This window comes from Amblyraja radiata, chromosome 15 (genome assembly GCF_010909765.2).
Source record: "Amblyraja radiata isolate CabotCenter1 chromosome 15, sAmbRad1.1.pri, whole genome shotgun sequence".
Lineage (NCBI taxonomy): Eukaryota > Metazoa > Chordata > Chondrichthyes > Rajiformes > Rajidae > Amblyraja > Amblyraja radiata.
Genome location: NC_045970.1, coordinates 42,849,093 through 42,876,579, shown reverse-complemented (window position 1 = coordinate 42,876,579; position 27,487 = coordinate 42,849,093). Strand labels below are relative to the sequence as shown.

The 27,487-nt window shown below is 43.6% G+C and overlaps 1 protein-coding gene and 1 pseudogene across 1 annotated transcript in view; one reads left to right on the top strand and one right to left on the bottom strand.

Annotated features, from left to right (window-relative positions):
* Positions 1-27,487, bottom strand: part of ctnna3 (catenin alpha 3) — a 1,079,953-nt gene that overhangs the window by 3,822 nt on the left and 1,048,644 nt on the right. Inside the window, exon 17 of the mRNA XM_033034268.1 lies at positions 9,492-9,626. Coding sequence (XP_032890159.1) covers positions 9,492-9,626 — 135 coding nt within the window. The remainder of the gene's footprint in view (positions 1-9,491; positions 9,627-27,487) is intronic.
* LOC116981678 lies at positions 23,830-23,938 on the top strand (annotated as a pseudogene).

The window sequence follows — 27,487 nt, the reverse complement described above, 5'->3', positions numbered from 1 at the left end:
TATGATCTCCCGGAATAGACCCTGACCTTTGTTTGTTGCTGGGGTGGGTTTAGGGCGGTCAATTTTGACTACAAAAATGACAGCAGTTCAATGAGTCATATGTATTATTGCATTTATCAAGATGGTGCAGTGGTAGAGTTGCTACCTTGCAGCGCCGGGTGCTGCCTGTACGGAGTTTGTACATTCTCCCTGTGACCTGCGTGGGTTTTCTCCAGGAGCTTCGGTTTAACCATATAACCATATAACCATATAACAATTACAGCACGGAAACAGGCCATCTCGGCCCTACAAGTCCGCGCCGAACAATTTTTTTCCCTTAGTCCCACCTGCCTGCACTCATACCATAACCCTCCATTCCCTTCTCATCCATATGCCTATCCAATTTATTCTTAAATGATACCAACGAACCTGCCGCCACCACTTCCACTGGAAGCTCATTCCACACCGCTACCACTCTCTGAGTAAAGAAGTTCCCCCTCATGTTACCCCTAAACTTCTGTCCCTTAATTCTGAAGTCATGTCCTCTTGTTTGAATCTTCCCTATTCTCAAAGGGAAAAGCTTGATCACATCAACTCTGTCTATCCCTCTCATCATTTTAAAGACCTCTATCAAGTCCCCCCTTAACCTTCTGCGCTCCAGAGAATAAAGACCTAACTTATTCATCCTATCTCTGTAACTTAGTTGTTGAAACCCAGGCAACATTCTAGTAAATCTCCTCTGTACTCTCTCTATTTTGTTGACATCCTTCCTATAATTGGGCGACCAAAATTGTACACCATACTCCAGATTTGGTCTCACCAATGCCTTGTACAATTTTAACATTACATCCCAGCTTCTATACTCAATGCTCTATTGAGTTTCCTCCCACATTCCAAAGACCTACAGGTATGTAGGCTAATTAGCTTTGGTAAAATTGTAAATTGCCCCTAGCGGGTGTAGGACAAGGTTTGTGCGCGGGGATCGCTGGTCGGCATGGACTCAGTGGGCTGAAGTGCCTGTTTCCATGATGTTTCTCTAAACTAAATCAGATGCAGCATCAGACCACGCTGACAATTCTGCAGTAACAAATAATGGACAGAAAATTTGCAAAACAAGCCTGCAACTTGGCTGCATCACATATTTATATGTTCCTAACCCTTATCAATTAGTAGCTGGTATTAAAATTCTACATTAAGATTTGATAGTTTTCTACAAAATACAATGTATCTGTGGAGAGATTGTGACTTTAGGGAGAAATATGTGAGTGATTATGCAGTGCAGGAATTGGAACTAATTCCATTATTATATGCTAATTGGTTATCCGAAAGGCTATAGTAACATTTTATTGTAAACCAAACCCCTAAAGAATTAATGAACAGTGTTCCAGGCAAACTTTATTATCACCCAGATAACATTAGAATGTGGGCATAGTAACCAGAAGGACAAATGTTTGCCCTTTAGTGAAACCGGATGAGTCGTAGAAATATTTTAAACATTAGCAGCCTCATTAAGGCACCGTGTTTGATAATTAAGAACAAAAAATAAATGTCATAAATTACAGGTCCAAAGATTACTTAATGAATTGGATCACCAAAGTATGATCAAGCCGTCACTGTACTGATAATATAATTCATTCAACTCCCCTACATATGTGCTCAAGGCAGAATAATTAAAGATGTGATCAGCATCTGAGATTTTCTCGGGGATTTCCTTACTTCCCTGAGCCTGGTGTAAAACCAGAGGACAGGACCTGACTGGGCAGTGCTAGGATTTCTCTGGGCTTTCTGCTGGGGCAGACAGGAGGACTCAGTGGGAAATCGCTACATGATGGTGTATTTTAGTTTTACTTTTATAGTTTTAGAGATACAGCGCGGAAACAGGCCCTTTGGCCCATCGAGCCCGCGCCGACCAGCGATACCCGCACATTAACACTATCCTACACATACTAGGAACAATCTACGCACATACATGATGCAAATTAACCTACAAACCTGTACGTATTTGGAGTGTGGGAGGAAACCGAAGATCTCGGAGAAAACCCCCGCGGTCACGGGGAGAACGTACAAACTCCAGACAGACAGCACCCATGGTCGGGTTCGAACCCGCGTCTGGCGCTGAAAGCGCTGTAAAGCAGCAACTCTACCGCTGCGCCACCGTGCTGCACGCCCTAGGAGATCACAAAATCCATTCATTCGTACGGTCATAAAGAAACTGGATTACAAGCAGTTGAAACCTGGTCACCATCTCCATGTCTTACTGTCCAGTGAAATTCACTAATCTGAGAACTGGGCTTAAACGAATCAAAGCATGAATGACAATAGGTTTACCCCGGCCTGAATTCTGTAAACACGACAGTCCCTTCACTAAAATCACTGGAAACGGCCTCTGAGAGTAGATTATATCATATCTCAGAAGCACTTCACAAAATGTGGAACATAGAATCGATAATACAGCACAGGAACTGGCCTTTCGGCCCACAATGGCTATGCCGAATACAAAACAAATGAACGAGCTTCATTGTAAAAAATTCGACAACTTGCCATGATGGGATTTGTATTCTTGATACGTCTGATGATAAACTAATAACACAACTGTGATATTGCCACCCGTTGATAATTACTAAACCCCTCGCAGTCAGTGTTGATTGCAAAGTTGTTACGAATACAACTGTGGGTTTGAAACCTTTCCCATGAATATCTTTACTCTGCATAAAAGGAGCTAATGTGTGTTTTCATTGTACATGTTATTAGTTGAAATTTGATTCTACAACAGTTCCACCTCATTCCTTTCACCAACTCAGCAGGTCTCAATCAACGGCTGCCCTTTAGACATCTCATGACAACCTGCAGATTGGTTCTAGGTCCCATTCAATGTCTAGGATTAATGTTCTTGCTCTATGCCATACACGATTTGGCCTCTGGCAAATTTCTTCAAATGAAATGCAGGAAATGGTGGAGGAACATTGCGAGAAACTTTGGAACATTTCACACCTCGTGGTATTGGTGTGTTCCAAATCCAGATCTTGAGAGCAAAGCCATTCCAGACTCCTGGGCAAATCCTGAAATTTATGTTTCTGAAGGGCATGTTCACATTGTAAAATTGTGGTATTAATGGTACATTAGTTCTGAGCACAGAGAGCCGTGATATATTTTGCAAATGCATGATATGATTGTAGAGAAGTACTGATCTGGTTTTGTGATTTATTTCCATCTCACCATCTGTGGCAGGAAACACTGCTTTATGTGATACAATTTCTACATTTATATTGCTGCATCCACGAGCTAATATCAGCAAGGGGAAAGTTATGGCGTAAAATGTTTAATTCAGTTTAATTTAGAGATACAGCGTGGAAACAGGCCATTCGGCCCACCAAGTCCGCGCCGACCAGCGATCTCCGCACATTCACACTACCCTACACACACTAGGGACAATTTAAAAAAATTTATACCAAGCCAATTAAACTACAAACCTGCGCGTCTTTGGAGTGTGGGAAGAAACTGAAGATTCCGGTGAAAACCCATGCAGGTCACGGGGAGAACGTACAAAGTCCGAACAGACAGCACCTGTAGTCAGGATCGAACCCGGGTCTCTGGCGCTGTGAGGCAGTAGCTCTACCGCTGTGCCACTGTGCCATCCAATTGTTCGACGTACCCGACATAGAGGCAGGCATAGCTGGGGCCCATGCGCGTGCCCATAGCTACGCCTTGTATTTGGAGGAAATGGGAGGAGTCCTATTTCCTGAGCCTACAAACCTGTACGTCTTTGGAGTACGGACGGAAACCTGAGCACCCGGAGGTAACCCACGCAGGTCACAGGGAGAATAAACAATACGGGGAAACTATAGTGTGAGAGCCAACCATGATTAAGACAATGCCAAGTAAAAGATTCAGAAGCACTAGTATGTCAATGGCTCAAATTGGAATATTTAAATACTTGGTTCATCAACACACGGAGTGTAAAGAAATCTGCGTTTTAAATTCAGTTACATTTTGAACATTGTAGGGGCTGTTACGATATTATTGTTAGGTAAAGTGAATTCATGGAATACAGTGTTTTGACTGTTTGGCCCCCGATGTGTACAGAGACATCCACAGAGATGTATTCCCTGGAGACTGGTGTACATAACGGGCACTGTGCTTAGCACTTCAATCCCATGGGACAATGTGCAACAAACTGGATATTTGTGAAAAACGTTAACAAATCGCAGGGGTGGTTTCTCCACTTTTCATCATGCATTAAAATGTATCTGCATGGCTGCTCTCAGAATCTGCCTGCTGCCATCAGAGTTGCTGCACTGCTGCTGCTACAATGCAAGGGCAGCAGAGCAGAGCCTTGCGAAGTGTCTCTCCAGAGCAGCTGCAGAAATGGTGGGGGGAATTGTGGGCAAAGGGGACACTTGTCCTTTTAGTTTAGTTTAGAGATACAGCGCGGAAACAGGCCCTTCGGCCCACCGAGTCCGCACTGACCAACGATCCCTGCACATTAACACTATCCTACACACACTAGGGACAGTTTACACTTATACCAAGCCAAATAATGTACAAACCTGCACATCTTGCAGTGTGGGAGGAAACCAAAGATCTCGGAGAAAACCCATGGGGAGAACGTACAAATTCTGTGATGACAGCACCCGTAGTCAAAGTCGAACCCGGGTCTCTGGCGTTGTATCGCAGTAGCTCTACCAATAAACCACCGTGCCTCCCTTCATGATGTCTGACCATCATCCCGCCCTGCACACAACGTGTCTTGTGCTGTAAGTGCCCCAAACTATTAAGAGAGGCAGAAAGCATAATTTCGAGCATATATTGCATGGATGATTTATGAGAGAAGGCTACAGGCTTGGTCCAAACAGGAAACATTGGAACTCCAAAAAACCATAAGACATGGGAGCAGAATTAGACCATTCAACCCATCGAGTCTACTCCACCATTCAATATAGCTGATCTATATTTCCCTCTCAACCCCTTTCTCCTGCCTTCTCACCGTAACCTTGGACGCCCTTCTTAATCAAGAACCTATCAATCTCCGCCTTAAAAGTACACAATGTCTTGGCCTCCACAGCCGTCTGTGGCAATGATTTCCACAGATTCACCAACTCGACCTAAGTTTTAGCTATTAGGTGAGGTAAATTTGGTATCACTTTAATTGGGATTGGGGCATAGATCACAAATATAAGCAAGTAAAATATAAACTTAGAGCAGAGCTCTTTGAGAATGGTGGTAAACATCAGATAGAAGGTTCTCAATGGAGATACAAGGAACTACAGAAGCTGGAATCATGAGCAACCATGAGTGCTGGAGGAACTCTACAGGTCGGGCAGCATCTGTGGAGGGAATGGAAAGGCAACATTTTGGGTCATGAAGTGTCCCGATCTGAAAAGTCACCTGCCCAGAGCCTCCACAGATGCTGCCTGGCTCACTGAGTTCCTTCAGCACTTTTGTTTCGTGTAAGGTTAAGAATAGCATGGCTGGAATCCTAAACTTTGTAGGCTCTTTGTCGTCACAGTTATCAGGGTGACATTGGCCACAAGAGGCAGTTTGGACATTTCACACTTGCTCTCTGTCACCATTCACCTTCCCAACAGCTGGAGTGGATCAGCTGCAAACTGCTGCAGGTCTTAAAGCTCCCATGGGTGCTCTGATTCTCTCTCCAGTGACGCACATGCAGCACCCATCTTCAATGCTTCGTGGAGAAATACAAACCACAGCATGCAAATGTATACGTCAATACCTGCATGCAAAGGTAGTTCCATGCTAGTGTGATCATTGCATTCCTAACAAATCTCGCATGATGTAAAATCACATTATCCGCTCAGTCCGCAATAACCTACCTGAACTCCCGGTGGCTCAGCACTTCAACTCCCCCTCCTATTCCCAATCCGACCTCTCTGTCCTGGGTCTCCTCCATTGCCAGAGTGAGCAACAGCGGAAATTGGAGGAACAGCACCTCATATTCCGTCTGGGGACCTTACGTCCGGATGGCATTAACATTGAATTCTCCCAATTTTGCTAGCCCTTGCTGTCTCCTCCCCTTCCTTAACCCTCTAGCTGTCTCCTCCCACCCTCCCATCCGCCCGCCCTCGGGCTCCTCCCCCTCCTCCCCTTTTCCTTCTTTCTCCCACCCCCCATCAGTCTGAAGAAGGGTTTCGGCCCGAAACGTCGCCTATTTCCTTCGCTCCATAGATGCTGCTGCACCCGCTGAGTTTCCCCAGCAATTTTGTGTACCTTTTATAAAAACAATTGCTAGTATTGTCATTGGTAGAAAGGGGGTTTGTGACTAGAGTTTCAGACACACAATAACAAACTTATTTTTCCCATAGGATTTTCAAAAATGTAGTTTTTTTTAAAATAGCTGTAGTTTTATTTTTTTGCTGTCAGCTAATAAATCTAAAGCCTGTACGTTACATTGCTTAATAGAGTATTGTTGCACTAGTGTCAATAGAAGTGAATGCTTGTCAATTCCAATGGCCGTCTGTGGTGAAAAATGACAGACTGTGTTCTCAAAGAGAAAATGGAGTTTGATTAATCTGGCCAGGTTTCATGAAGGCAGTTTTTTCCCCCTAAACATTATTTTTCTAAGATATCTTTCTTCCCGCGTGTCAATTTGTAAAGTCACTTTTAACTGGTGCTCTAATTCCCGATTTAAATCACATTATAATCAATTTGGCTCGTATGATACAAACTGTGTTCCTGAAATCCTCGGTCGTGTTGTATCTAATTTGTGCTCGGGAAACATACATTATAGCATTGAAATGGATAATATTCTGATCTGCCAACTCCTCTGTGGATTCAATCCATGTCCACTACTAAAACATCTTTTTACAAGTGTTAAAATGCACACCACAACTCTCCCCACACTCCTTCATATTGTTCTAAAGTTCATTAAATCCACCTCATTAGTGCCATGCTCCTGCTATTTGTCTGTACAATACAATACAATACAATCAGTTTTATTCGTCACATTGCACATAAAGTGCAAGTGAAATGAATTTGTCAGCAGCGGTACAATGAGAAAGGACACACAATACACGATAACAATTTAACACAAACATCCACCACAGCATTCATCACTGTGGTGGAAGGCACAAAAATTGGTCAGTCCTCCTCCATTTCCCCCCGTGGTCAGGACCTCAAGCCTCCGCAGCCGTCGCTGCGGGCATCCAGATGGTAAAAGGACAAGGTAAAAGTCAAGATAAGTCCAGGATCGGCTCCTCCCCACCGGAGACCGCGACTTCAGGCTGGTGTAGGCTGCAGGCCGGCGTTCGTACATTTAAATTTCGCGCCGCAGCCAGAAGCACCGCAGACTGCAGGGCCGGCGATCTGGAGCTCCTCTCCAGGGATCTCTGCCGAGGGACCCCGCTACTGATGGTAAGTCGCCACGGCGCCCGCGGAAGAAGTTGGCCGCGGGCCGGCATTCGGAGCTTCTTCTTCCCCTCGGGTCCCCAACGTGAGATCCCGGGCTGCAGGTGCCGCGCCAGCTGGAGCTGTGCAGACCGCGGCTTCAGGCTGCTGGCTGCTGCGGGCCAGCAAAACGGAGTGCTCCACTACAACTAGCCCCAGCGAGGGCTCGCCCGCTCCACGCCGAGAGTCCGCGCTGAAGCCCCGGGCGCGTCTCCGGGAAAGGCCGCGCCGATCCTTGCTGTTAGGCCACGGGGGAGGCGACATGGAAAAAGTCGCCTCTCCGTGGAGGAGGCGACCGAAGCGGTTTCCCCCTTACCCCCCCACACCACCCCCCACACAAGACACACAGAGAGACATTAAAAGCATACATTGAAACATACTAAAAAAACAAAAAAAGTAGAAAAAAAACGGACACGTTGCTGACAGGGCGCGGGCTTGCAGCGCCCCCACCGACCGACACCTGTGGCCTCTAACGTACTCTTTTCATAACTGTATATATCAGTTCCATTTATGGCTCCAATCTGGCTACACCAGATCATGACAATTTGCTAGACACAAAAAAATATCTTCTCAACTTGCCCGTGGTTCATTTACCAATGAACTTAAATCTTAGGATTCATTGGTGTCAGGACAATAACTGGGCCCTCAATGTCAGCACGATGAAAGGGTTGGTTGTTGACCCATGGAAGAGAGGGGGTGAATCAACTCTGTTCTCATCAACAGAGCTGCTGCAAAGATAGTCGGCAGTTTCAAAGTTCTAGGCATCCATATCACTGGCAAACTAACCTGGTTCTTTCACACTAATGCATTGATTAAGAAATCGCATCAATGTATTTGCTTTCTCAGACATCGGTCGACTAGGGTTCTCTACCAACTTCTGAAGATATGCTATAGAAAGTATTCTAACAGGGTGAATCTCAATCTGGTGTGGCAACTGCTGTGCTCTGGATTACTTAAAGCTACAGAGAACAGTCAACACAGCCCAGTCCATCACACATCACTTCCTTCCATCGAGTCCATCTTCACCGTGCATCACAGCAGCAAGGTTGGAAGTATCGTCAAGAATGCCTGCACCCTCCCCGGCCATTCCCCTTTCTCTCCGCTACATTCTGGGAGAAAATGCAGGAGCTTGATAGCTCACATGTCCAAGCTTAAAAACAGCTTCTTCCTCACAGCTGTTAGATTCCTGAACCTATCATCTCTTCCACATCCCCTTCCTGCTGCTTTGTACAAGGCATTGTCTTTAATGTTGTATTATTCAGCTTCTTGTGAGCTAGGAATTACATTGCGTCCTGATGCATATGACAATAAACTAACCCGAAAGTAAACAATAGACAAATTATGTCTTCAATGCTTTTCATTCACCGTGACTTTATTGGAAATATAAATTGGATGAAACGTAAAGATGTTTTTAATCTTTTCACCTGGTTTATAACTATACCAAAGCGATAGCTGTGACATTTGTTTCTATTGAGGCAACTAAATCCTCAACTGAATGTACAAAATACCTGAAGTAATCCATGCTAAAAATTGGTGTGTAAATGAAATTATTTTAAGGGAGGAATGGTCGGGGAGAGAGAAACAAAATGCTCGACCTCAATGCAAACTAGTCTTGTGATAAATGGGCAACCAGTCAAAGAATCTTCTAACATTAGTCAACGGGCGGCACTGTGGCCAGTGGTAGAATTGCTGCCTAACAGCGCTTGCGGCGCCAGAGACCCGGGTTCGATCCCGACTACGGGTGCTGTCTGTACGGAGTTTGTACGTTCTCCATGTGACCGTGTGGGTTTTCTCCAAGATCTTCGGTTTCCTCCCACCCGCCAAACGTTTGTAAGTTAATTGGCTTGGTATAAGTGTAAATTGTCCCTTGCGTGTGTAGGATGGTGTTAATGTGCGGGGATCGCTGGTCAGTGCGGACTAGGTGGGCCGGGTGCTGTATCCCTAAACTAAACTGAACTAAACAAAACAGGAATGGGTAATAAAATAATTGCATATTTATTAAACCACAGATATGAAAACATGAATGTTGATATTGTTAGTATGGTTGTATAATAAATATTTTGTAAATTAATTGGTACTGCCAATTTCAGTCCATAATGAGATTTACTTACCGCAGAAACAATGAGCTCTTCACTCAGATTCTGGATTTCAGCTTTGACTTTGCTGCAAATCTTGAGCTGGTGAGAATAGAGCTTGATTTGCTCCAGGTACGCTAACAAGTCTTGTTTACAAGATAGATCTTGGCACTGAAAAAGCAATAAAATTAGGACTGTCATTACTTCAGTTAAAGAAACATAATATGCTTTCAAGAGCAAAATGGAGGTTATTTCCTTGGAAAACCCCTGGAAAAAAACAATTGATGCTATTTGATATTGTAAAACTGCAAGGCATTTCACAGTATTAATCCAAGCTCTCAAAAAGGTTACGCTGAATGGTGCAGTGTCAACACTTATTTTCCACCTCACAAAGTTTTGCTGCACCTGTGTCAAAGGCAGCTATAAACAAATGCCAATTGCTTAGTCGCAATACCTTCAATAAGTGAATAATTGTGCACATTACTTTAATGGGGGAACTTGCGACATGCCCAGACACCTGGCAAAGAATCAGAAATTGAAGCAGGCTAATTATCTGTTGATAAAAACAGAAAGCTTTGTAAACACTCAGCAGTGTCTGTGGAAAGAGATACAGGTCAAGGGGCCTCCCTGTATTTTCTGTTTCTGCTTAATGGGCCTGTCCCACTTAGGCGATTTTTCAGGCGACTGCCTGTCAGAGTGGAACACACACACATCGCTTCCTTCACCAGCCCGTTATGCAGGCGGGGAACAGGGCAAGCAGGGGGGATAGCTGTATGAGTGAAATTCACACGGTGCAAAGCTAATGAGATACAGACACACACCACGATGAACAGGAAGGTTGGCGCTATAATTAAGACGGCTAAAGGATAGTGTACGGTAAGTCTTTTAAAAGGGGGGAGGGGGGGTAGGGAGAAGGAGGGAGAAGGAGTGGAGACTTTTAAGAAGCCAAAGATACATCGCTGTGAAGCTCGGCGGACATTTAACATTACCGGTCGGTTATCCTTGGTTCCGAAAACTACTGCTTACGTTTTTTATTTTCCCAATGAGCGAATGAAATTCACCGGTCAGCACCTGCTACAACCTACGATAACCTTCGACCTCCTGGCAACCCACTAGGACCACCTGCCGACCCACCTACAACTCGAGAATTCTCACTACTCTCCATCGCGGCTTCATTCTGGTGTCTGTTGAAAAATTTGCGGCGACCATAATGAGGCCCTGACTAGTTCCCAGAATGCGGGAACACCTCATGACCATGATGGCGACTACCCGGCAACCAAACCCGCGTACATGGGACAGGCACATTAGACTCCCAGCATCTACAGTTTTTTTGTAATGATCTGTTGAAATGCTGGTGGAGTATGGAAAGTAATTGGGGAAGTGAGAGAAAAAGAGAAATATAGTATGAGCAAGACAGAAAGAGGAATAGGTGGGATGGAGAGAGATGGTGTAAATTGTCACCTAGGAGATGGGGGGGGAGAGGAGAGGGGGATGGGGGAGAGGGGAAGGAGGGGGGGAGAGTTGGAGGGGGAGAGGGAGGGGAGGGGGAAAGGGGGGAGTGTGTGGGGAGTGGGGAGAGGGGGCAGTAGAGGTGGAGGGGAAGGGAGAGAGGGAGGGGGGAGCGGGAGAGGGGGAGGGGAGAGGGGGAGGGGGGAGAGGGGGGAGGGGGAGAGGGGGGAGAGGGGGAGGGGAGAGGGGTGAGGGGGGGGGGGTGGAGAGAGAGAGTGGAGGGGGAGAGAGAGGAATAGGGGAGAGAGACCCTGATTTTAACTGGACTAATAGTGAGGGGGTATAGTGCTTCCTGGAGTATCTTTGACTTCTTAAAAGTTGTCTCCACTCCTTCAGCCCAACTTGCCCACGCTGGCCAACATGACCCACCTGCAAGAATTTGGTCCATATCCCTCCAAACCCGTCTTATCCATGTACCTGTCTAACTGCTTCTTAAATATTGGGACAGTCCCTGCCTCAGCTACCTTCTCTGGCAGAGTCTCGAACCGAAACGTCGCCTATTTCCTTCGCTCCATAGATGCTGCCTCACCCGCTTAGTTTCTCCAGCATTTTTGTCTACCTTCTCTGGCAGCTTGTTCCATACACCCACCACCCTTTGTGTGAAAAAGCTATCCCTCAGATTCCTTATGAAATCTTTTCCCCATTTTGCCCAAGTGCATTAGGCAACCTATGTTTGCAGCCAGACGCTGGAGAGGCCTTGGGGAGAGGAGGGAGGAAGGTTCAGATCCAGGATCCTCCAAACACGAGTAAAGACCTTTTTCCAATCCTCTGCAAATTTTGCACTAAGATGCAAGCTGGATACTGAAAGATATTCCTTTGAAATGATCGTTGTTAAACAGTAATTCAGTGACACTGAAGATTTAATTTTGACGCACTGCTATGAATCAATGGTAAGTATATTCTCGAAGGCAACAAAAAACCCATCTGCCACTTTGGTCCATAAAGACTACGGAGAAACTCCAAACACGATCCACAGAGTCAGACGCATTTTGGCGACTGAATCATCCCAAAGGCACCATGTCTGTTTACGAGGTGATTCGTGTCAGCCAGAGCAAATTGGATTTATTCTAAATTTAGTCCTACAAAATCCAGCATTTCTTTCTGTTGGGACATGATTTCTTTTTCCTGAATCCAATAAATCATCAGAAAAACAAAAGGGAATTGATGAGTTCCAGAAGACAAAACACTACATTTCAAAAGAGCTCAAATAAACTTGTGTTTGTGGTCCAATTCAAATATTACTTAAGTTTGAAACCACATGGAACTAATCAATGTCACCCATTGATCTTATAAATAGTAATAAACTGTTTTGGGGATGTATTTTAGGTTGCAAAAATACACCATGGGAAAATGAATTTAACTAATTTGCTAATACATTCTGGATTAATACCACTAGATCATTGCTTTATTTCAAGTGAGAGAGCACCAGAATGGATGTATTGAAATGCCTCCTTCAATATTTGGCATCAGTACAAAGGATTATTATGGCCTCCTACAGTGGCACAATGTTAGATAATTCTCAAAGTTTACAAGAATGATTGCAGGAATGAGTGGGTTAGCATATGATGAGCGTTTGATAGCACTGGGCCTCTACTCGCTGGAGTTCAGAAGGTTGAGGGGCGACCTCATAGAAACTTACAGTATAATGAAAGGCGTAGATAGAGTGGATGTGGAAAGGATGTTTCCACTGGTGGGAGGGTCTAGGAACAGAGGTCACAGCCTCAGAATTAAAAGGCGCCCTTTCAGAAAGGAGACGAGGAACTTCTTTTGTCAGAGGGTAGTTAATCTGTGGAACTCTTTGCTAATGAGGGCTGTGGAGGCAAAGTCAGTGGATATTGTTAAGGCAGAGATAGACAAGTTCTTGATTAGAACGGGTGTCAATGGTGATGGGGATTAGGCAGCAGAGATCAGCCATGATTGAATGACTCGATGGGCCGAATGGCTTAGTTCTACTCCTATAACTTGTGAACTTATGAAATGTATTAAAAACATTTTTTTTACTACACATGTTCATTTTTCTTTGTGTTGAATACATTTCTGCTGATGTAATAGGGTGATTTAGAAATTGAAACAACATTTAGTTTATAACATCTGATGAAATGCACAAGCTACTGAACACTGTTCAATGTTCTCATTTTGGGTGGACTGCAGTAGCTGCAGATTTTTGGGTCTTAGACTTCCCTGAGGAACTCCTGTAACTGAAGTGATCATCTCTCGCTCAGCATAACCGACTTCCTTTGTGCAATGTATAAATTTAATAGGGAGTAGGTTTGCCTTCCTGATCTCCACGATCTATAATTTTTACTACAATTTCTTAGCGTTATGTTCAGTCATATGCTATCACCTGGATTTTTTTAATTCAAAAATTTTGTCCATGTTTAAATCTGCTGGAGTCATTGAGAGATACAGCACAGAAACAAGCCATTTGGCCCGCTAAATCCATGCCAACAATCAACCGCCCATTTACACTAATCTACTTTAACTTCTTTCTTTTTCCTCCCCACATTCTCATCAATTCCTCGCATATTCCACCACTCACTACATGCTAGAGGCAATTTACAATGGTCAATTAACCTGCTAACCTGCCTGTCTTTGGGATATGGGAGGAAACACGAGCATTTGAAGGAAACCCACATGGTCATGGGGAAAACATGTAAATTCCACGCAGATTGAACCTGAAGTCAGGATTTAATCAAGGTCTCTGCTGAAGCAAGGCAGTGGTGATATTTGGATTGGAGTAATCCTACATCAATTATTAATGAAGGAAGCTAATTATTGGTGATTTTTTGTTGTTCAATAGCATTGTTAACATTAATTTCCTTCACTTTGCAGATTGAGAGAAGGTTAAAGGGGGGTAATAAGTGAATTAGATTTTTTTTCATTTTGGGGCAAAGGGAATCCCAACATAATTATCCTGCTTCTCTTAATTACTGTCAAACACCCTCTCTGGCACTGAAAACTGAAAAGTCAATTTTCATTCCTTCAGATTTTAATTATGTTTGGAGATGCGTAGAAATAATTCATTAAACTAAATGTTTTGGTCTTTAATCTTTTGCATTAATCCAGTTTTAATATTCCTGTCTTCGTTTCATTTTCTGTGTCTCGTTTGACATTGAATTAATTATTCTTGCAGTCTTCCTGATTCAGACTCTGTGCTGCTCATTAATAATTCTTTAATCTAATTGTTTAAAGTGGAAAATCATTGCTTTCCTTTAATCCCCCGCAATGGGTAATGAGCTGAAATGGTTTTCCAAATACAGCAGAAATCCCATGGAAAGAATTGGGTAGAGAGTCTGCAATAAACCATATACACCTAATCATTCTGAATATTTGGCTGCTGACTGCAAGTTTAAGATTATTGGGGCTTTTACTTCCGCTAGGATAATATTGTATATTTTGTTCTATGTTTTATAGAAGGTTTACGGACTCTGATTCACACTGAATGCAGCAAATGTCTCAAAGGAATACAATGTTAGGCAAATGACAGTGTTAGGGAGAAGCTCAATAAGCCAATTTGGTCGCATGGACAACTCGGGCTGAAAGGCTTGTTTCTGTATCTTGATTCCCTAACTCTAGCTTAGCTTAGTTTAGAGAAACAGTGCAGAAACAGGCCCTTCGGCCCACCGAGTCCGCACCGACCAGCAATCCCCACACTCTTAGCGTTATCCTACACACACTAGGGACAATTTACACGTACACCAAGCCAATTAACCTACAAACCTGTACATCTTTGGAGTGTGGGAGGAAACCGAACATCTCGGAGAAAGTCCACACAGGTCATGGGGAGAACGTACAAACTCCATACAGGCAAGCACTGGAAATCGGGATCGAACCCGGGTCTCTGGAGCTGTAAGGCAGTAACTCTACCACTGAGCCACTGTGCTGTCCATTTCTATGTGTTTTTTTTAAATTACTCGTGATCAACAATATGTAAACAAACACCTGCAGCCACATACAAAAATAAATGCGCTCAGGGGAAGATGTGGAATGCACCTGATATACTTTAGGAGGGGTGTATATGTAGTGCCATCTGTGTGAAAAACGAATGCATGTCTCCTTCTCCCAGCTGAATAGGTCCAAAATTAATCTATAAAATTCATATTTTTTTGCACAGCAATTTAGTTCATAAACTCAGCAGTTTCTGCTTCTATTTATTATTCCAACATTGAGTAGTGGATGTATGCACGGGCAGTTATCTAAATTTCATAGCTCTGCTCAAGACTTAAAGTGACAGCTGTTTCTCCCTTTCAGCAGATGTACAAAGCAGGATGAAGTACAATTTATTACAAACTCTTCTTAAAATAAATACAGATTTAGATAATATACTAGTTTTCTCGCTGTTTCAATTTTTTATGCTGTTAATGACAGAAAAATTTGCAAGCTGCATTTTAAAACACATTTAGTATTACATAAACTGAGAATCACAGATTGAGCGGCCTAGAAGAAGCCACATAACCCATCACAAAGCCATCTAATTAGTCCTCTAGTCATTTTACCATAGCCTTACAATATTTCCCCTGTTGCATTTACATCCATTTGTTTTTGACAAATACTATTAAGCCCAACTTCCTCACATTTCCAAGCACGGCATTTCAGACAACTTTTGTCTTGTTTTCTTTTATGGACTGTCTTTGGAATTTGTTTTTGTTTTGCATTAGTATTGTGGTCATTACATTTTTATTTATTATACAAAGCTGGGTGGCAGTGTGAACTGTGAGGAGGATGCTATGAGGATGCTGGGTGACTTGGACAGGTTGGGTGAGTGGGCAGATGCAGTTTAATGTGGATAAATGTGAGGTTATCCACTTAGGTGGCAAAAACAGGAAGGCAGATTATTATCTGAAAGGTGTCAAGTTGGGAAAAGGGGAAGTACAACGAGATCTGGGGGGTCCTTGTTCATCAGTCACTGAAAGTAAGCATGCAGGTACAGCAGGCAGTGAAGAAAGCTAATGACATGTTGGCCTTCATAACAAGAGGAGTTGAGTATAGGAGCAAAGAGGTCCTTCTGCAGTTGTACAGGGCCCTAGTGAGACCACACTGGAGTATTGTGTGCAGTTTTGGTCTCCAAATTTAAGGAAGGACATTCTTGCTATTGAGGGAGTGCAGCGTAGGTGCACAAGGTTAATTCCTTGGATGGTGGGACTGTCATATGTTGATAGAATGGAGCGGCTGAACGTATACTCTGGAATTTAGAAGGATGAGAGGATATCTTATTGAAAAATATAAGATTATTAAGGAATTTGACACATGTTCAATCATGTGAGGCAGGAAACATGTTCCCAATGTTGGGGGAATCCAGAACCAGGGGCCACAGTTTAAGAATTAGGGGAAGGCCATTTAGAACGGAGATGAGGAAAAACTTTTTCACCCAGAGAGTTGTGAATCTGTGGAATTCTCTGCCTCAGAAAGCAGTGGAGGCCAATTCTCTGGATGCTTTCAAGAGAGAGTTAGATAGAGCTCTTAAAGATAGCAGTCAGGGGATATGGCGAGAAAGCAGGAAAGGGATACTGATTGTGGGTGATGAGTCATGATCATATTGAATGGCGGTGCTGGCTCGAAGGGCCAAATGGCCTACTCCTGCACCTATTGTCTATTGTCTATATTTTATTTATGTAGCTTGTGTTTGCAGGCATATTAATGCTGTTACGAATAAGAATGTCATTGTCCTGTTGTCGGTACATATGAAATGAAATTCTCGTGACTTGTCAATCGATAAGTCTAACAATGCACAATATTTATCTGCCCAACACTGGCTTCTCTGATTTGTACTGACCGGTTTCAAGACCTGTGTTCCTTGTCGCAGCTTTCAGGACTGGGTCTACAATATCCTTAGCAACTTGTCCAGCAATCTGCGATTTGCACATTGCAGAAGATTACAGCTATCCCCAGTTATCACTGGATTGCAATGGTGACAGTAGCAATGTAAGCTGAACCAATTCTTTCAAGTACGGGATTGCTGCGGGCTATATGTTTCCACTTTTGGGACATCAGCTTCAGTGTTAAGGTCAGTATTTACTGCCTATTCATAATTTCCCTTGAAAAATTGGTGGTGAGCCGAATTCATAAACTGCTGCGTTTTGCCTGGTGACGGCATTCCCACAGTGTTGTTGGATAGGGAGCTCCACGATTCAGACCATAAAAAATGAAAGAGCAACAATATATTTCTAATTCAGAACAGTATGTGACATGAAGGGGACCTACAGGTTGGTAGTGGTTCCCATGTGTCTACTGCACTCTTTCTTCCTGTTGGTGGCGATAGCGGGCTGGGGAGATGTTGTCAGAGGGTGCTGGGCAACGGTGCATTTTGAAGATGGTACACCCTGCAGCCACTGTGCATTGTGGGTGGAAGCAATGTTTAGGGTGGTGGATGGGGGGGCTCAAGGTTAAGGTCACTTTAACTTGGATGGTGTCAAGATTCATGACATTTATTGATACTGCACTTATCCAGAGAAGGGGAGGGGGAGGGGGGTAGGGTAAGGGGGGAACCGTCTCCCAGTCGCCTCCTGGCGAGGATGCGACTATTCTCCGAGTCGCATCCTCGCCCCCCTCCTCGCGGCCTACCAAATGAATTGGTGTGGCCTTTCCTGCCGGGGACCGGACCAGAGCTCCAGCAGCGGCATTGCAGCGCTGGATACATCGCGGAGCGGGCGATGCCTCACCTGGGATCGCCGTTTGAAGCTCCGGAGTGTTGGGCCTGCTGCAACAACATCGCGGGGCTGTGGTTTGAAGAGCTTCCAGCGCGGGCAGCGCTGACTTCAACATCGCGGAGCCCTGGGGCCCTTTGCTAAGGGCCGCCAGCGTGGGTCTCCACTCGGCACGGCCTGTGGACTTTGGGAGCCGCGGACTCCGGTAGGAAGTGGCCGATTCGGGGGTCCAAGCCGCTGAGGTTGTTCTCCCGTTCCGACGTCGAAGTTCCATCATCCCGGCGAGAGGGCCTGAGCATCGGGCCACCCGTAGTGGCGACTGCGGAGGGCTCGGGAGGCCCCGACCACGGGTGTACATCAAAGAACGTCAAAGAGGAGGATGACTGAACTTTGGGCCCTCCCTCACAGGAGGAAACTTTGATTCCGCTGTGTAGGGGATGTTTATGTTAAAATACTATCGTGTTTTGTTCTTTTTTTATTTGTATGGCTGTATGGTGAACCCAAATTTCACTGTACCAATTGGTGCATGTGACAATAAATGTCTCTTGAATCTTGAAGAGGAGAATATTGCATTACACCTGACTTGAGCCTTTAAGATACAGAAAGACTTTGTGTATCAGGAGATGAATCACTTGCTGCTGGATACCCAGTCACTGACCTGTTCTTGTAATCGCTGTATATCTCTGGCTAATTGACTTAGGTTTCTGGTCCATGGTGATCCCCAATGGTGAAAGATGTTGGGAAAATCAGTGATGTTAATGCCCTTTGAATGTCCGGTACAAATGGTTAGATGTTTTCTTGTTGGAGATGGTCATTGCCTTAATGTTGTTTACATCTCATTGCATGAAGGCATTGACTACTTAATTTGTTGATGAATTGCGAGAGGAATTGATCATTAAGCAATCCTCAGCAAAAATCTCCACTTCTGATCTTATGATGGAAGAAAGTTCATAAATGAAGAAGCTGAAGATGATTAAGCCTAGAACACTGCCTTGAGGAACTCCTTAAATGGTGTCCTGAGACTGGGATGTTTTCCTTTCCGTGCCAATTCATTTCAGTTGACCAGGCCACCATAATGCCATACACAATGAAATAATGGTTACTGCCTTGATGTCAAGAACATTCACTCTCACCTCACTTAGAGATTTCAACTCTTTGGGCCATGTTAGGATTGAGGAAGTGTTTGGGTCTGGAGCTATGGCAGTCAACAGGCTTGATGAGCCAAACAGGTTCCTTCAGGTTTATTTTATAATATGAACGCACACAGTCTTTTTTCCAGGGTTTGGGAGTAAGAAGGCATACGTTTAAGGTGGGAGGGAAAAGATTTAATAGAAACCAGAGGGGCAACTTTTTCGTATAAATTGTGGTGAGTATATGGACCAAGGGCAGTGGAAGTAGTTTAGGCAGGTTGTAGCAGCATTTAAAAAGGCATTTGGACAGGTATATGGACCAGAAAGATTTTGAGGGATATGGGTCGAATGTGGACAAATAGGACTAGCTTCAATGGGCACTTGGTCAGCATGGACAAGTTGAGCGTAAGAGTCTGTTTGTGTGCAATTCGATGACTCTATGATAGGTATGGGTCAGAAGACAGCTTTAAAAAGGAAATTAAGTATGAGGAATAAATGCTTACCTCCCTAGCAACACACGCATACGGTCATATTCTGTTTTTTATCTGCTTTTTGTACCAAAACTATTGATATTTTTCAACATGACACCACATTTGCCATATTCTTATCTATCCACTTAGCCTGCAAAAATCATTTGCATAAGCATTGTATCTCCGTCACCTTCACTTTCTCACCTGGCTTTGTTTCATAAGCAAACTTGAATACGCTGCCCTCTGTCCTTTCACTTCCGTCATTAATATGGATTGTAAACAGTTAAGGCCCCAGCACTGATCCTTGCAACATCCCACTTGCAAACACCAGTCAACCTCAAAATTATGCATTTATTCCTTCCCTTTGTCTTTCGTCCTGTAACCAGCCCTCTCCTTTGTTGTTAGGCCAGAATATGTTAGAAAAACTCAGGTTATTGAATATAGAACTGTAGAGCACATGAACAGGCCCTTCGGCCCACAGTATTTGTGCCAAACATGATACTGACCATCTCTTATTTGCCTGCAGATAATCCATATCCCTCAATTCCCTATATATCTATGTGCCTATCCAAAAGTTTCTTAAATGCCCACAATCGTATCTGCCTCAACCACCACCCTCTGCAGCATGTTCCAGGCACTCACCACCCTCTGTGTAAAAATACTTGCACTGCACATCTCCTTTAAACTTTGCCCTTCTCACCTTAAACCTGAGCCCTCTAGTATTTTTTTTTTTTTTCATCCAGGGAAAAAGGTTCTGGTTATCTATCTATGCTTCTTATAATGTTGTATACTTCCATCAGGTCTCCCTGCAACCTCTGACATTCCAGAGAAAACAATCCAAATCTATCCATATCACCTAATCCAGGCATCATCTGGGAAATATCTGGTTTGGATGGGAAGGGTTAAGTGAACCAAGGAGTTGCAGGGGAAGCGGTCCCTGTGGAAGGCGGAAAGGGGTGGGGATGGGAAAATGTGACTGGTGGTGGGATCACATTGAATCACATTCTATTTAAACATTAAACAGAGACATGGATACATGGATAGGAAAGGTTTCGAGGGATATGGGCTGACAGGTGGGACGAGTGTAGCTGGGACATGTTGGCCGGTGTGGGCAAGTTGGGAAGGAGGGCCTCTTTTCTACGCTGCACTCTATGACTACATGAGATTGAAAATGTTAATTCTATTTAAGATGAAAATGTTAATACTATAATTTTACCTGATATGCTGAGAATATCTAAAATATCTTTTGTTTCTCTCTGTTAATCTATTACTCCTAATACTTATTTCATGTTAATGTTTGAATAGAACAATCAATATCACTGCACTTGCTGAAATGCATTTAAAAATTCAAATATATTACATCTCGCTGGTTCAATTTATTTTCCTTGGTAGTTACATCAGCAAAAAGCGAAATTATATTTGTCAAGTATGATTTTCCCTTCATTCAACCATTCCATTGCGATTTTCTGTGCCCTGCCTATAGACCTGTAATAAGAGATTACAGTATTTAATGACAACTGTGACCAAGTTAACTAGTCAATACACAACCTCCTTATTACAGATGTTTACATATGGATATTCGCCTTTACAGAACTCACAAACCACCAGCCGCAATTTGAGATATAGGCTACAGTTTGCTCTCTTGGAATTTGTGGAAAATAAGTAAATACATCAACACAAAATGTACTTTTTTTTCCAACACGTGTATTTAAACACATGGGGGGGAGATGATGTGACTTTGCGTGATGGCAAATTGTGATACGGCCCATTTTCCAGCAACGTAATCGCATTCCCCCCTCTCCCTGCGGCAAGGGTTGCCTATAGTGGGTTTATTTTATGTTCAACGGGTGCTATTCCAGAAACTGTTTTAGAAGATTACCATTAATGTACCCACGACCTCTTCAGTGGGATATTTTAGATCCAGAGAATGTATCTGTCAGAACCATTGCAGTTGTTAGTCTTTAGTCTAAACATTTGTTTGGCATTTTTTTTTCCTATTTACAACTATTATGTTCCTCATTAAACCCTTACATTTATTGTGCCTTCCACTGTGAAGGGAAAAACTAAATATTTGTTTAATGCCTTAAATTCTTTCTTTATTCTCTAGTATATTTTTCTAACCTTTGTTTCTTAATAGACCTACATTTATTTTTCTCCATCTTTCCATTTTACATAAATATAGGAACTCTTACAATCTTGCTGTTAATTGTCATGTTTTATCTTGAGCTTCTATCAATTTACACCCATCTTTTTTCTGGTATCTAGTCACTGGATCTTTTTTTCTAAAATCCATTGTTATTTTAATCTTCCTGAGCCATGAATAGCCACGTCCGCTGGGGAGATTTACTACCCTTTGGGATGGTTATTTGTGGAGAATTATGTGATTTAAAAAAAAAAAAAATTGTCATTGTTTATCTGCTGGCAATTATAATTTCACACTGCAACTTAACCAAATGGCCTCTCAAATCCTAATTTTACTTCGGAGTCACGTGAGTGACTACATGAAGAACCCGCCACTACGCACGTGTGTCATTATCGCTACACACATTGTGAACAAGTCATTACGAGGGGAGGACGTTCCTCCCAAACGGCAGGGTTGAACCTGCAACAAGTAAGGTAGGAGAACTTAGTTTCTTGACTTACCTTTTTTACAGGCAGGCTGATGAAAACTGGCTGGGGAGAGTCTGCAGAACTGCAGGCAGCCAGCAACGGCCGGGGGCACCACTATCTCCCCTAAATGGGAGCCGGAGCCGACCTCAGCTCCAGCAGGACGCCGACAGCGGTGGAGCATTCTGGAGCCGTCATTCCGATGGCTCGGACAACAGCCCCACGGACCTATACTACATGGGTCCGAGGGGCTGGAAGGTGCTGGGTTTTTTCCACAGCACTAAAAATAGCGGCAAGCGGTCAGTGCCCGAGAGCACTGAGTACGCGTTGGAGCCGCTGGGCCTGGGTCGCGAGCGGCCAGTTCCCCGAGAGGACTGGACCGCGTTGGAGCACCCCAGGCCCAAGTGGAGAAGGAGCGGCACAGTGCGGGAAGCACTGCACCGCGTTGTTTAAACTACCAGACCTGCGGCTGCGAGCGGCCAGCTCCCCGAGAGGACTGCACCGCGTTGGAGCACCGCAGGCCCAAGGAGAAGGAGCGGCACAGTGCGGGAAGCACTGCACCGCGTTAAAACTGCCAGACCTGCGGTTTGCGAGCGGCCAGTTCCCCGAGGGACTGAACCGTGTTGGAACACCGCAGGTTAACGGCAGTACGGGCGGCTCAGTGCTGTGAGCACTGCACCGCGCTTTGGAGCACCGCAGGGCAACGGGGATACTGGCGGCACAGTGACCGTGTACACTGCACCGCATTGGCACTGCGGGGCCTGCACCTGCGAGAACATACCGTTTTGCAGCGATGCAGGTCCAAGAAGAAATCCTCCAGTGGGTAAGTCCCATAGCAGCACCTTATACAGGGCTGTATTTCACTTCTACTGTTACAGGGAAGTGTTTGAGGAAAAGACAGACTCAGGGAGAAGGAAGCAACACCTTTTCTATAGGGCTATAATCATGCTTCTCTCTCCCCAGTAGACACTTCTGTCAGAAGAGTGCTGGGGTCAAGTCTAGGGCAAACCCTGGACAGGTAAACAGATGTAAGAGCTGTAACAATGAGGTGATGCCTTTTCTAAGTCACAAAGTACATAGAGTGCATTATTGGTCCTTTCCTGATAGAAATACAGGAATACTTATGTTGTGACTGAAGGATTTAGCAGTCCAAAAATTTACAAACAAATTCCATTCCCATCTGTGACGTCACACGGGATTGTCTGTCTATGTTTCAGGGGGAACAACAGTATAGCTGTGAGTAAAGCTAACTGGGAAAGATCTACAAACCAGGTTAGAAGCCAGCATAGACCATATGTTTTCTATTTACTGCAGGGGCAAGCATTAGCGGACACCATAGCTGTCACTTGCCACCGGGGATTGTAAATCCCTGAATGTACTAATCAATTTATGCATCTGGTTACATCCAACCGGGATTGACGCGGGCCTGTGTAAACCCGAAACCTCCTAGCAAAATCTTTTTATTTGGGGGTGACCTATCTAGAAGGTCAAGGAGTTGGAGAATGAAGCCAAACTGGAGCTCATCTAAACGTCCAAACATCATCCTCAAAGATATCGCCCCTATGCTGGAAGATGTGTACACCCACAACACACGGCCTCGGGGATCCAGAAGAAAACAGTAAAACCAGAAGGAAGCAAGGAGGTTGGTGCGAGAAGACATCGAATAAATAACTTTTTGACACTCATATCTTAAACAGTATCCGGGGATACACAATAGAATTTTACAACACATAATCTTCTAGTCCAGCTGATATATCGAGAGAGGAATTTGGAGGAGAACACCAAATGGATATTGGGCTATAGTATTTGCTGATGTTTCTACACGATATGGAACACCAGATGCCGATCTACTCGTATCCAGACATAATCACCAATTACCAAATATGTCATATGGGATACAGACACTGGACATCAGCAACAGATAGGGTTTTAGCTGCATTGCAAGGGAAGAATTATTATCTACGCATTCCCTTCCTAACAAAATAGGATATGGCGCTTGACGCATCAATCATAGATCAGATCTCGGCTTTTTGGCTAAGATCAAGTATAATATCTGTTCTTATCAGTTTAAATGTCTGATATGTCCCTTATCTAGGGACCATATATTATAAAATTAAATAAATAAATAAAAAAGATGGAAATTAATTTATTTTTTTTTAAAAAGTGAAAAATAAATAAAACGATATATTCGTTTTAAGAACAGAAACCTTTTCTATTGTTAAGTATATTCGTTTTAAGAATGAAAATGGCAAGTATTGATTCAAAGGATGCTTACAATTTCAGTACCCATAACAGGTGACCACGGACGTTATTTTTATCTAATTGGATGGCTCAGCTCTAGCAGTATAGAGCACTACCTAATGTGTTTACATTAGCACCTAGGTTATTTACAAAATATGACAACCAGCCACACAATGGTAATGGCTTCTTTGGATGAAATACTAATTGTGTGGAAACTTAGGACGGGCTGAACAAACGGTAACAGCCACTTAACAATTATTTGGAAACTAGGATCATTATCCATCCAATTAAATCAAAATTAAAGCCTTCAAACTAAAGGGATTATTTGGGGTTCACCATTAACTCAGTTCCTCATGTCAGTAACTTTGCCAACAGAGGTTACAACCTTAATAGAGGCATACAGCAAAATCATTGACATGAGGATAAACCATCCATCAGACTGGTAGCAAGAATATTGGCAACATATGGTTTCCAGCCACATAATTCAGACCCTTACATTATAAAGATTTACAGAGGGCCAAAATATGAGCTCTTAAAATTAATGGTAATCATTTCAATAGAATGATGAAGCCATACAGAAGCCATATTGGAACTAAATGGTGGAAAGATAACATTGGGCATTGCTCCAATCCTATCATTGTCAGCAACCAGACTATGGTCCTACATATGGATACTATGCACTAGGATGGTGTGTTACCAATTCCATCTCCAGCTGTGGAGGAAGATGGAATACACAGCACGCATCATTATTACTAACACTGGGCATAACTACCTGGAAATGTTGGGTGTTTTTTCATGGCCTAAAGTCATGTTGCTCTGGAATATATTAAACAGGTTATTAGATTATAAATTAACAACACTACTGTGGTAGCACATATCAACCACATGGGTGAAAGGGAATCTACATCATGTAACAATCTGGCCAACACAATTTGGCAACCTCATCAGGGGGGGTTACTAAGGGAAATACTACGAGACTCTGCGTCTGGTGTTTTTAATAGTACCCGACTGACCTACCCAACCATGGTTCAAGGTGGTATTAGGGAATGAGATTAGAACCATGCAGCACCATCCAAAACAGACGGCCAGAGCAATGGACATGATCACAGCGGGCCACAGACAATCAACCTAAAGACAATGTCTAAAATACAGAAACTAATGGGAGATGTGTTGCAACCATAATACATCATCCAGCCTGTTTGGAAGCTTTGTTAACCTACAGGGGCTTAGTATTAGTGACATCAACTGTGCCAGAAGTGGCCCATCTACTTACCTATGGAAAGAGAACGGAACAACAGCTTATGAGGGACACTGTTTATGGGAATTCCCCAAAGACCAGGTATTCCCAAATATGGGACATCAGCATCGTCTTAACGTTGTTAAAGAACTGGGCTCCAGCCACAGCGCTGTCATTACAGGTTTTGACATTTTACAAAACTGTCATGCTGATGGCTTAGGTCACGGCACTAAGGACTCAGTCCCTACCAAATTAAGGCTGGATACCTTGACCAGTTCACCTGGCAACTTACACTTCTATATTCAGGAATTAGGGAACTAAACAGACAGGGGTCAGCAGGCCTTAAAATAACATTTTTTAGAGCCTACCCTACAGATGATTGACTGTGTTGTGAGACATCTACAAATATACATGGAACAAACCCAGACCATAAGTGGCACAGAAGAGGAACTTCTCATCAACGACAGACAGCCTCATTAAAGAATAACAGGCCAGGCCAGCTAAATGGCTAACATAATATTGACAAAAGTTGGTGTAAACACTAACTGGGTTAAAATCTCACTCCACCAGGCTGCAGCAACGTCGGCAGCATTTAAATTGGAGGTTCCTATGGATAAAATCCTCAGGACTGCAGGATGGCCATCGGAAAGAACATTCTAAAGATTATAACTAACCAGTAATGGAAACTGGAATTTTTCAGAAACATTGTTAAGTTTCTGTACCATAATTTACCCCAAAAAACAGGGGCTATCAATTATTATTAACTTTATGGTTATTTATATATATCATATTGATGTTTAATATGTTATCACTATTCTCCCCAAAACCAAGGCAGACGTGATGATGGACTCGTTCCACGGCTTGAATCACAGAGCTTTGAAATCTTCATGTAGTCACTCACGTGACTCCGAAGTAAAATAGTAAGATTAAACGAGAACTTACCAGTTCGAAGTTTGATCTGTATTTTATGAGGAGTAACGTTGAGGGAATACATGCCCTCCGCTCCCACCCTTGATCATAAACACAACTGCTATCTTTTCTCTAATCTTACTATGCTTAAGTCATTACAGGTATCTGTGATTCACTCCGCTGCTTTGAAGAATGACACACGTGCGTAGTGGCGGGTTCTTCATGTATTCCCTCAACGTTACTCCTCATAAAATACAGATCAAACTTCGAACTGGTAAGTTCTCGTTTAATCTTACTATTAATTGCCTTAATGAAGAACTGGTTTCAAACTCTAACACTATGCAACGGGGGTTATATAGAGAAAAAAAACGTGACATGGCGGCACAGCGGTAGAGTTGCTGCTTACAGCGTTTGCAGCGCCGGAGACCCGGGCTCGATCCCGACAACGGGTGCCATAGGGAGTTTGTACGTTCTCCCCGTGACCTGCGTGGGTTTTCTCCGAGATCTTCCGTTTCCTCCCACACTCTAATGACAAGCAGGTTTGTAGGTTAATTGGCTTGGTGTATCTGTAAAATTGTCCCCAGTGTGTGAAGGATAATGTTAATGTGCGGGGATCGCTGGTCGGCACGGACACGGTGGGCCGAAGGGCCTGATTCCGTGCTGTACCTTTAAAAACTAAAACGAAAACAGAAAGTACAGGAACAGCTGAGGCTATAGAATCATCGAGTCATAATACGGAAACAAACCTTTAGGCCCATCTTGTCCATGTAACCAAGGTGGCTCATTGAGCTCCTCCCCTATGTTTGTATTTAGCTTATATCTATCTAAACCCTTCCCATCCCTATATCTGTCCAAATGTTCCATGGTTTGGGAACAGCTCCATCCAAAACCGCAAGAAATTACAGAGAATTGTGGAGGTAGCCCAGACCATGACACAAACCAACCTCCTTTCCATTGAATCATCCCCACTTAACGCTGCCTCGGCAAGGACACTCGCATAATCAAGGACCAGTCTCCTCTGGTCGCTCCCTTTATTTCCCTCTCCCATTAAACAAGAGATACATAAGTTTAAAAACGCATATCTGCAGATTCAGGAACAGTTTCTTTCCAGCTGTTATCACGTAACTGAACAGTTCTCTCACCAGCTAGAGAGTGGCTTTAATTTCCCATCTACCTCATTAGAGACCTATGATCTATCTTTATAGGACTTTATAGGACTTTATCTTACATTAAATCTTACATTTACTACTACAGTAGTAGACTGTGGAAGGGTTGATTATAATAA